The 12,561-nt window shown below is 41.6% G+C and overlaps 1 protein-coding gene across 1 annotated transcript; it reads right to left on the reverse strand.

Annotated features, from left to right (window-relative positions):
- Positions 1–3,795: 3,795 nt before the first annotated feature.
- Positions 3,796–12,346, reverse strand: ubald2 (UBA-like domain containing 2; the record flags this gene model as incomplete). The annotated part of the gene is given in 5 exon segments (XM_079281274.1): positions 3,796–3,884; positions 3,887–4,000; positions 4,003–4,138; positions 5,379–5,435; positions 12,102–12,346. Coding segments are annotated over 5 exon segments (516 nt in total). The 5' UTR covers positions 12,222–12,346.
- Between the last annotated feature and the right edge of the window lie 215 nt (positions 12,347–12,561).

Below are 12,561 nucleotides of genomic sequence, written 5' to 3' on the forward strand. Positions count from 1 at the left end.
TTCTCAGCTCCATGCAGTAAAAGTACTGCAGTATTCTCAGCTCCATGCAGTAAAAGTACTGCAGTATTCTCAGCTCCGTGCAGTAAAAGTACAGCAGTATTCTCAGCTCCATGCAGTAAAAGTACAGCAGTATTCTCAGCTTCATGCAGTAAAAGTACTGCAGTATTCTCAGCTCCATGCAGTAAAAGTACAGCAGTATTCTCAGCTTCATGCAGTAAAAGTACAGCAGTATTCTCAGCTCCATGCAGTAAAAGTACAGCAGTATTCTCAGCTTCATGCAGTAAAAGTACTGCAGTATTCTCAGCTTCATGCAGTAAAAGTACTGCAGTATTCTCAGCTTCATGCAGTAAAAGTACAGCAGTATTCTCAGTTTCATGCAGTAAAAGTACAGCAGTATTCTCAGCTTCATGCAGTAAAAGTACTGCAGTATTCTCAGCTTCATGCAGTAAAAGTACTGCAGTATTCTCAGCTTCATGCAGTAAAAGTACAGCAGTATTCTCAGTTTCATGCAGTAAAAGTACAGCAGTATTCTCAGCTTCATGCATTAAAAGTACTGCAGTATTCTCAGCTTCATGCAGTAAAAGTACTGCAGTATTCTCAGCTTCATGCAGTAAAAGTACAGCAGTATTCTCAGCTTCATGCAGTAAAAGTACAGCAGTATTCTCAGCTTCATGCAGTAAAAGTACAGCAGTATTGTCGTTTTACTTGAGTACGATTTTGAAAGCAGGGAGTTCTACTCGTACAGGAGTATTTGTACATTCAAGTCGTGGTACTTTTACTTCAGTAGTAGTACTCTTTAAAGCTGCATGAGTCACGTCACTGTTTTTACAACCTCTCCGCGGCAGCTCATGATTCTCTGCGAGTCCTTGAACGGAACTCCACTCGCTTCCTCTTCAGCGGCGCGGTGTCCCGTCGGGACGCTCGGCATCGATCACGCGTCTGAAGAGAAGCCGCTCCGACCACATCCTTCCTCCGCGCGCACCGCAACAGAGCGCCGCGTAGCTCCGACAGTAACAACCAAAGAGATGAAACGACACACGCTTACATCATACCGTGTTTTTATTAAACGTATAAATACACATTTCAACAGAGGAAATGAACATGAAGTCGTTCTCTATGAAAGAGCCGTGGATTGAGCCTCGGGCGGACCGTGTGAACGTTCGTCCTAAGAACCTGCAGCTGCTTCTCTGAACACGGAAACGTGAGCACGCTGCTCCGTTCACACACATTCAATGTACCGTTGACTTCCATTCAATTCAGTGAGGGTAAGACACACAGTCTGCGTTCATTTATACCTCAAAGTATGAGAAACTAGATGTACTCAAAGTGTCAAAAGTAAAAGGAATCTTATTTTAAATTTTTGGATTATTTTCTGTTTCTGTTGCAGCTGATTCTGATTTATCTTCTGAAAAATCTTTATCTGCAAATAATCTGTCAGACAAACGTAGTGCAGTGAAAAGTACAATATGTCATATGCTAATACTCAAGTAAAGTACTTTCGTAAATGTACTTAGTTACTTTACACCTCTGGAGGTAATCGGAGTAATGAAAACATAAACAAGTCATTTTAAAAAGTCAAATATCATAAAAGCTGTGAAACGTTTGATGGTTTCATCTTTAAAATACTCGTCTTACATGATAAACTATATTTTGAGTTTTGACATTTTCCACTGTTTCACTTGATGAATAAAGATAATAAATAATAAAGACTATTTGTGTCCGTTAGCCTTTAAAGGTGTCTCTGAGGACGTTGTTCACCGTGATGGATTATAATCCCTGAACCTATAAACTCCTGAAAGATGTAAACAAACACCCGATGGTGAAGTGTGATCTCGTCTGAGTGCAGGAATGAAATGATGGAGAACAACGGCTTCCTCTTTGAGGAGAGACGGTGACTTTAAACTGATGTTTCATGTTTCATAACTAAGAGTCGTTCTGTGGATCTGAAGCATCGCTCTTCTCTTTCAACTTAAACCGTCAAATCAGATTCAAATGAAATCAGATTAAAATGAAATCAGATTCAAATGAAATCAGATTAAAATGTGCGTCTGTGTCTTTTGGCTTTATTTACAAAAACTTGCCTCATTATCAACAAACAGGAAATCAATCCTCTTCATAAAAAAAGATTCATAACAAAAAACATCTCTTCAAATAATCAAATTATTGCCGTTCCACCAAGCCCGTCCATCATATTTAGACTTTATACTCGTTATATATTCACATCTGGATGAAATTATATTCCGTCGGCTGCAAACAAACTAAAATATGTAATTTATCTTTGATCCAGGAAGTCAGAAATATAAAAATATAATAATCGTTTTCCATATAAACTATAAAATAATGTGAATCTATTCAAATAGAGAGCCGACATGAATGTTATTATCTTCCATTCAAAGCTTCTCTTGAGGTTTTTAATGTCTGTCCGTATACTTTATGAGTCATCGCCCGGAAAAAATCTTCAACAAAAGCCTGAATATGAATGAAGTGATTCATCGGAATAAATTACTTTTTTTATTAAAGTAAATTATTTCGTGAATAGAACTCGTTCACTCAGAGAAAATATCATTTTTTTAAACAGAATTGTTGGATAAAAAGAAAACATTTTATAAATGTTACATTTATGGTGTATAATGTAAACTGATCATCTGATGAGTGATCGTTTCTTTGATTCCCGTTCATATTGTTCTTTCATCAGTTGTTTCTAGCTGCCGTTAACAGAACATGGGAGCTGTAGTTTCTCTGTCTGCTCACTGAAGAAGTTGTAGTTTCACTTTGTTTCAGTCGGAGCTGAATTATAGATTAGACGTCTCGAGGATCAGAGGCTGGGCAGGAAGTGATGTCATGACTCCGCCTCTCTATGACGTCGCTCAGATTAAAACACAGACGGCAGCCATCTTTGTTTGGATCAGAGGAAAATAATTTTAAAAATGTTTATGAGCAGCAGAGAGAATATTTCCTCATCCAGGTGAGTCTTTAGAAATGTTTCATTTTGTGCCTCAGACGTCGAGGATCAGGTTCATGGCTGAAGATGAAACTATGATCACCTCAAACCGTCTCACCCTCAAACCGTCTCACCCTCAACCCCGTCTCACCCTCAACCCGTCTCACCCTCAACCCCGTCTCACCCTCAAACCGTCTCACCCTCAACCCGTCTCACCCTCAACCCGTCTCACCCTCAAACCGTCTCACCCTCAAACCGTCTCACCCTCAACCCCGTCTCACCCTCAACCCCGTCTCACCCTCAACCCCGTCTCACCCTCAAACCCCGTCTCACCCTCAAACCGTCTCACCCTCAACCCCGTCTCACCCTCAAACCGTCTCACCCTCAACCCCGTCTCACCCTCAAACCGTCTCACCCTCAACCCCGTCTCACCCTCAAACCGTCTCACCCTCAACCCCGTCTCACCCTCAAACCGTCTCACCCTCAACCCCGTCTCACCCTCAAACCGTCTCACCCTCAAACCGTCTCACCCTCAACCCCGTCTCACCCTCAACCCGTCTCACCCTCAACCCCGTCCGTTTGTTTATCTGCTGGTTTCTGAACGAGAGAAGAAGAGTTTGAGAACCATTGGTCGCTCTGCTGGGTCTGTGTGAGCTGATGATGAAGACCAGAGACTGAGTCATGTTGCTCATCATCATCTGTTCTTCCTCAGCTTGTATATCTAGTGATGAAGACGGTGATGAAGAGTCTCCTGCTGAGTCTTCACTCGAAAAAACAGAGAGGAAAACTGTCTTTTTTTCACTTCCTCTCACCCCCCCCCCCCCTTACACCCCCCCGCTCCTCGCTGCTCCACCTCATCTCTGGCCGTGGAGCGACGACACGACGGGGGCCTGCGGGGCCCCGCTGGGCTGGGAGCCCCCGGGGGGCCACATGGGCGTCTGCTCAGGTGGTGGTGGTGGAGGAAGTGGTGGTGGTGCATGTGGTGGCCCGTGGGCGAGGACGGGGGCAGCCAGGCCGGCTGGTGGCCCGGGGGGGAGGAGGCCCAGAAGGAGGGGGGGGGGGCGGGGGGGAGCAGGCCATGGACGCCGCCTGAGAAGAGGCGGAGCCTCCGGAGTCTGACGCCCGCAGCTTAGAGAACATGGTGATGGTGTCCGGGAAGTTAGGGGGCGTGGCCGGAGTGTTTCTGGGGGTGCACATCTGAGGGACGGACACAAGAAGAAGAATGAACAGGAAGTAGTTTCGAAAATAAATAAATCTCACGAGGACGTCTTTCATGTTCAGAATCATTTCAGCTTCTGAGAGTTCGTCCTTAACTTTTATTTATATTTATTAAATCTAGTGGAGATTATCTCTTCACTGATTGATCAACGTTTGGTTTTTAAGTTTTACTCACATTTGAGCAGATTATTTCCTCTTTTGTGACCGTTTTATTTTTAATAAAGACAAATATTGATCAAACAAACGGCTCAGAACTCGATCATTCAAGTGTTGTTGAGAATAAAACAACCTAAAGTCTTAAAATACGCATGTTGTTAAAGCAGAACATAACACAATAACCTCAGTGTTTGTGTTTTTACAGAATATTCAAACACTGACTTCTGATAAATAATCAGTGATGAGAGTAAATAATAATAAAATTACTTTAAAACCAGCAACGGACGACAGTGATATACACTTACAGTATGTCATTATGTTCAAAATCTAAGACATCAATATATATTAATATATATTGATATATTACACAGCCCGAGCTTTAACAGATCTAACAGGACGTTACACACACACACACACACACTCTCGTTAAAACGTTTCTCCCGAAAAGAAGAACGACAATTAATCAACACCCAAAGTGTAATTTTAGTATTTCACTTCCTTCAGCTTCCCGTCTCAACACTTCTTTGTCACTGTTGATGTTTTGAATGTGTTCTTCTGCTGCGATGCTTCACTCTGTTCTATGAGATCAATGAAGTTCACATGTTGCTGGTTTGTGATCAACGTGATTTATTAGATTTACTTTCCTCTTCATCTCAACAAAGTCATCAATCAAAGTGATCAGAATCTGATGATATTAATAATAATAAACAAATGAACGAGTGACTCATCGCTTCCTGTTCGGCTCCTCAGGGAGTTCAGTCTGCTCCTCTGAGTACGTAGAAGTATAGTACTGATGTATACAGTAGTACTACTGCTGTATACTGTAGTACTCCTGCTGTACACAGTAGTACACAGTAGTACTCCTGCTGTACACAGCAGTGATACTACAGCAACACTGACTCTTTTGTCCGTGCTCATGTTGGGACATCGGAGCCTCGGGCCAGATGATGTCATCTAGCTGCACCCAAAATGAAAACAAACCTCTGACACACCCACTCACTCTCCCTCCCTCCCTCGGTCCAGTACTGAGCCTGAGACCAGGTTTGGGGGGTCATGGACTTACCATCTGGTGGTGGTGTGTGGGGATGTTGGCCTCCTGGAAGAAGGAGCTCAAAGCCGTCTGCAGAGAGAGAAACATGATGATATGATGACATCCACGAGTACAGAAGTCAAACATTCGTCTGTCGGCCCCTCAGACCTCAGAGACGAGGACCTGGTCTCGTGGTCTCGGAGGTGAAATCTGACAACGTTTGGCTAATTTTTCTCTCAATAATCAAACTGAAATAAATATGAAACGATTCATCAAACTGATGATTTCTGAACTATTAATAATAACACATGAATCATTTATTTTTTAACAGTCAAAATATATTTAGTTAAACATCAGAAGAGATGAAAACCAGCAGACATTTGAGAAGCTTCAAGAAATTCATATCTACTAAAATTATCAACAATAAAGTTACAGAATAGTTTTCAAAAGACATCAAAGTTAGAAAAATTTGAACAATAAACTTTCTCAACAAAGATTAAATTATTGACATGAAATAAATGTAAACTATTTTATATATTGTTTTGGTATCTTTTTGAAACAAAAAAAGTAAAATAAAATCTATGATATTTACTAAATTAACGAGAAAAGATTTGTTGATTCACAGGAAAATAATCAACTTCCACTTTTAATTACATGAATTCATCTTTGACAAACGTTTCCAGCTTCTAAAAAATGAGAACGATGAGCGTGTCTGTGGTTTGTGAGATACTATGTAAATATATTATTATTATTATATCTGAAGACGTTTCCTTGGACTCTTCACCAGTAAACTGATAAAATAAAGATGTATTAATGATAATGATTATTTTCAGCCCTGCTGGAGGAGGAAACACGATGAAGAGTTACAGCAGCTGTCATGGCCGCCGCTCTGCACCAACAAGTGGACGAGTTGTTCAACAGAAACATGTCGTCTTTACTCGTCTCTACTATGAGAGTCCTGTTGGTCCTGGAGGACGTTTTATGGATGTTTCAAGTCTCTCGTTGGAGGTGAAGCTGAAAACTGAAGGAGTCGTTAACAACACGCTGACACGTGACTTCTCTTCACTGGAGGCCTCTTTTCTCACCAACACTTCAATGAATGCTGTGGTTTCCTCCCCCCTTCCCCCAGTCTGGTTGTTTGACAACAGCAGCAGCGCAGCAGGAATGTCTGCCGTCCAACGTGACCCACATCTCAAAGAGCTCTGCTGCTTTTGTGTTGAGTCCACGCTGATCTCAGGTCAGTTCTCAGGAGCTGCTGCTGTAAAACCAGCGTTCCTCTCTGCCGGAGGTTTGATTCCCCAGTAGAGACGTAACAACACTACGGTGGAGTGCTAATTCTTCTTTGACCTTGTTGTGTCGGATGTTTTCACGTTCAAAACAGATTAAAGAGTCGTTCTGCGAACATCAGTGATGAAAGTGTAAAGTTAAACGAGTGTAAAGTTAAACTAGGGTAAAGTTAGACGAGTGTAAAGTTTAACGACTGAAGTTAAACGACTGTAAAGTTAGACAACTGTAAATTTAAACAAGTGTAAAGTTAGACTGTAAAGTTAGACGACTGTAAATTTAAAAGACTGAAGTTAAACGAGTGTAAAGTTAGATGACTGTAAAGTTAAACGACTGAAGTTAAACAAGTGTAAAGTTAGACTGTAAATTTAAACGACTGAAGTTAAACAAGTGTAAAGTTAGACTGTAAATTTAAACGACTGAAGTTAAACAAGTGTAAAGTTAGACTAAATTTAAACGACTGTAAAGTTAGACAACTGTAAAGTTAGACGACTGTAAATTTAAACGACTGAAGTTAAACGAGTGTAAAGTTAAACAAGTGTAAAGTTAGACGACTGTAAAGTTAGACGAATGTAAATTTAAACGACTGAAGTTAAACAAGTGTAAAGTTAGACTAAATTTAAACGACTGTAAAGTTAGACGACTGTAAAGTTAGACGACTGTAAATTTAAACGGCTGAAGTTAAACAAGTGTAAAGTTAGACGACTGTAAATTTAAACGACTGAAGTTAAACAAGTGTAAAGTCAGACGACTGTAAATTTAAACGACTGAAGTTAAACAAGTGTAAAGTTAGACGACTGTAAATTTAAACGACTGAAGTTAAACAAGTGTAAAGTCAGACGACTGTAAAGTTAAACGACTGAAGTTAAACGACTGTAAAGTTAAACGACTGTAAATTTAAACGACTGAAGTTAAACAAGTGTAAAGTCAGACTAAATTTAAACGACTGTAAAGTTAGACAACTGTAAATTTAAACGACTGTAAAGTTAAACGACTGAAGTTAAACAACTGTAAAGTCAGACGACTGTAAATTTAAACGACTGAAGTTAAACAAGTGTAACATTAAATGTTTTAAGTATTTATTTCTCAAACATCCGGTATTTTGGTGAAGGATATTTCTCTTCTTCATCATCAGGTTCCTTGTTACCTGATGGCTCCGCCCATCTGCTCACCTGTGTCGCATTCTAATCAGCCTCTCAGTTCAAATACAGACCCAGTTCCCTTCACTCCCTGTCAGACTATCAGCGATGCCCACCCTGGACCTGGACCCAAACCTGAGTTTAATTCTCCGTTAGGTTAAAATACTGACTGTAGTTCAGATCCTCCTGTTTATTGGTCTGATTTCTGTCTCGATCAAAAAAGAAAGATCTTTGTTTATTTTGTTTTGTTTAACCAGGTGCGTCCCATTGAGATTAAAAATCTCTTTTTCAAGGGAGACCTGGCCAAGACCGGCACTATTTGTTGTGAGGTTTCACACACAACTCTCTCATTCAGTCCAATATTATCAAGTCATTGAGGGAGAAAAGACACCAAATATCAGCTTCCTGCTCTTCTGTTTTACATCTTCAAGACGTCACTTATTATGGAGAATATATTTATTAGTAATCATTGTAAATAACTGCATTTATTAAACATACAAAGCTCACTGGAGGAGGAAGGCAGTTCAACCTTAGTACTTTCAGTTTCTTATTTCTGAGAGCGCTCCGTTATGTTTCAGTTGAAAGAACGTTACGGGATATGTTTCATTTCAATTTCACATTCAAACAGCCTTCGATCCAAAGATGTTCAGTGTGATGTGTGACAAAGAAGCCGTTTGTCTCTTTAGCTTTAAGAATAATCAACTGACGATCTCAATCATTGCTGATTCATGTTCTGTTGGTTCGACCCGTCATTCCTCTTCCTCCTTACTATTCTTCCTCTTACTCTTCTTCCTCCTCACTATTCTTCTTCTTCCTCCTCTTCCTCCTTACTATTCTTCCTCCTTACTATTCTTCCTCTTCCTCCTCCTCTTACTATTCTTCCTCCTCTTCTTACTCTTCCTCCTCTTACTCTTCTTCCTCCTTACTATTCTTCCTCTTCCTCCTCTTACTATTCTTCTTCTTCCTCCTCAGCAGGTTTGAGGAGCAGAACCATCTGTTCAACAGGCCGGAGATAATATTTCAGCCAGCGGTCAGCTGACATGAACATGAACTGAGGAGAACAGCTGCAGCAATTTAGTTTAGAAACTATGAAACTATTTTGGTTGAAGTAGTTTAGGAATAAATAAAGTCCAGTTCTTTAAATGTTCTGGTTTCTATGACAGTGAACAAAACGAGACATTAGAGGACGTCGTCTTCTTTAGGAGACACTTTAACATTTTAATAAACCAACTAACGAATTAAAATTGATAATCTCTTTTGTCTTTCAATTTAAAAGTTGTGAAATCTGTTTCACAAATGAGTTCAAAAACCTTGTTTTGTCAGATTAACGTCAGTTTACTTTCATGTTAAAGACACAAAAGCAGAGAATAGACAGATTAAAAACACTGTTTATGATCAGTCCATCAATGATCACTTTTGACCTCTTCGCTTGTAAAGTTACCAACAACTAAACGAATCCAGAGGTTTTAAAAGTTAACAGCGTTCCGTTGTATAACACGAGGAGATAAATGTGATTACAGGAATCCGTTCTTCATCCTGTGAGATTTGATCTGAACAAACAAGCCGGACCTGGAGGTGATTTCAACATGTTGACATTGGAGTAAAAACCTTGCTGAGATCTAAAGGACGGACCAGGATCTGCTTCCTCAACAACAACCCAGAAGGGACCATCGTTTTAATAGAAGCTGCAATCAATGGAAGGAATAAGATGAAAACTTTGTCTTGTGACCGAAAAAAATAAAGACCGAGCATCTCGTAACAGAGACCGGCATCTCGTAACAAAGACTCTGCATCTCTTAACAAAGACTCGGCATCTCGTAACAAAGACTCGGCATCTCGTAACAAAGACTCTGCATCTCTTAACAAAGACTCGGCATCTCGTAACAAAGACTCTGCATCTCGTAACAGAGACCGGCATCTCGTAACAAAGACTCGGCATCTCTTAACAAAGACTCTGCATCTCGTAACAAAGACTCGGCATCTCGTAACAGAGACCGGCATCTCGTAACAAAGACTCGGCATCTCGTAACAAAGACTCTGCATCTCTTAACAAAGACTCGGCATCTCGTAACAAAGACTCTGCATCTCGTAACAAAGACTCTGCATCTCGTAACAGAGACTCGGCATCTCGTAACAAAGACTCTGCATCTCGTAACAAAGACTCTGCATCTCGTAACAAAGACTCTGCATCTCGTAACAGAGACTCGGCATCTCGTAACAGAGACTCGGCATCTCTTAACAAAGACTCGGCATCTCGTAACAAAGACTCGGCATCTCGTAACAAAGACTCGGCATCTCGTAACAAAGACTCTGCATCTCTTAACAAAGACTCGGCATCTCGTAACAAAGACTCGGCATCTCGTAACAAAGACTCTGCATCTCGTAACAAAGACTCGGCATCTCGTAACAAAGACTCGGCATCTCGTAACAGAGACTCTGCATCTCGTAACAAAGACTCGGCATCTCGTAACAAAGACTCGGCATCTCTTAACAAAGACTCGGCATCTCGTAACAAAGACTCGGCATCTCGTAACAAAGACTCGGCATCTCGTAACAAAGACTCTGCATCTCTTAACAAAGACTCGGCATCTCGTAACAAAGACTCTGCATCTCTTAACAAAGACTCTGCATCTCGTAACAAAGACTCGGCATCTCGTAACAAAGACTCGGCATCTCGTAACAAAGACTCTGCATCTCGTAACAAAGACTCGGCATCTCGTAACAAAGACTCGGCATCTCGTAACAGAGACTCGGCATCTCGTAACAGAGACTCGGCATCTCTTAACAAAGACTCGGCATCTCGTAACAAAGACTCGGCATCTCGTAACAAAGACTCGGCATCTCTTAACAAAGACTCTGCATCTCTTAACAAAGACTCGGCATCTCGTAACAAAGACTCGGCATCTCGTAACAAAGACTCTGCATCTCGTAACAGAGACTCGGCATCTCGTAACAGAGACTCGGCATCTCGTAACAGAGACTCGGCATCTCGTAGCAAAGACTCGGCATCTCGTAACAAAGACTCGGCATCTCGTAACAAAGACTCTGCATCTCGTAACAAAGACTCGGCATCTCGTAACAAAGACTCGGCATCTCGTAACAAAGACTCGGCATCTCGTAACAAAGACTCGGCATCTCGTAACAAAGACTCGGCATCTCGTAACAAAGACACTGCATCTCTTAACAAAGACTCGGCATCTCGTAACAAAGACTCGGCATCTCGTAACAAAGACTCGGCATCTCGTAACAAAGACTCGGCATCTCGTAACAAAGACTCTGCATCTCGTAACAAAGACTCTGCATCTCTTAACAAAGACTCGGCATCTCGTAACAAAGACTCGGCATCTCTTAACAGAGACTCGGCATCTCGTAACAGAGACTCGGCATCTCTTAACAAAGACTCGGCATCTCTTAACAAAGACTCGGCATCTCGTAACAAAGACTCGGCATCTCGTAACAAAGACTCGGCATCTCGTAACAAAGACTCGGCATCTCGTAACAAAGACTCGGCATCTCGTAACAAAGACTCGGCATCTCGTAACAAAGACTCGGCATCTCTTAACAAAGACTCGGCATCTCGTAACAAAGACTCGGCATCTCGTAACAAAGACTCGGCATCTCGTAACAAAGACTCTGCATCTCGTAACAAAGACTCTGCATCTCGTAACAAAGACTCTGCATCTCGTAACAAAGACTCTGCATCTCGTAACAAAGACTCTGCATCTAGATCTCAAAACAATGACTACATACTTTTTTTACGTGACATGGTCAGAAATTTATCTTTAGTAATGTATCTTTAGTAATGTATCTTTAGTAATTTATCTTTAGTAAAGGTCATTAGGTACCCTTTAAGAGTATTGAGACCCTAAACCAAGGTGATGGCTTGATCCTCATCCGTAAACAGTTGAGTCTCAAGGTTTGTTAGATATGTCAATGAAGAACGTGAAATTGGCGTCCATACATTTAATGTGTCGTTCTAAGATGACATTGACCCCCAAGAGCCATCCAAACCCCGAGAACATCCTCTCCCAAAACAAACATCTGGCTTTGAGCGACTATCACGTCTCTATAGAGGCTGCTAGCAGCTAGGCTAACAACAACTAGCTTGGCAATGACACGGTGGATTCCTGTCGAGAATGTAAACAACAAAAAAACGGAGCATCACGTCCTCAGTGCTGCTAGCTTAGCTTATGTTAGCTTACAGGAGCGCGTGGTGGTAAAAACAGGACTTAAAACACTCACGAGGAGTCGATCTAAACGTGTGGACAGCTCGCGCACACTACTAAGAAGATTGAATGAAGGGTGAAGAAAAGATAAACACGGTCCTTCTTACCTCAAACTGCCAGTGGGCCGCTTGCAGGAGCTGCTTCGCCTGATCCGCGGCGCATCCAGCAGTCAAAACAAACTGGTTGATCATGACCTGATGTCTCAGTTCGTCCATATTCACCGACATGACCGCTGCTGCTCCGCAACACGCACGTTGCTGTAATAAAATATAATAATAAAATGAAATGGTCGCAAAGATTCGACGCCTCTGAGCCCGTTAAAGCCCCTGTCCTCCCTGTCCGTCTCCCTCCGCAGACCTCTCGAAGCAGCAGCAACAACAATATTTTCATGTCGTCACCAACAACAAAGTGCAGCGCGCTTTCTGATTGGTCGGCTGCGGAGCGAGACGATAAACTAGCTGGAAGCGCTTCTTCTTCTTCTTCGTCTTTTTTCAGGTTTGTTGGCAAACAATGAATTTGCAGAATTACCGCCACCAGCTGGTCTGGAGTGTGGATCGGGATGTCTAG

Source organism: Melanostigma gelatinosum (genome assembly GCF_949748355.1).
Source record: "Melanostigma gelatinosum genome assembly, chromosome: 13".
Taxonomy (NCBI): Eukaryota; Metazoa; Chordata; class Actinopteri; order Perciformes; family Zoarcidae; genus Melanostigma; species Melanostigma gelatinosum.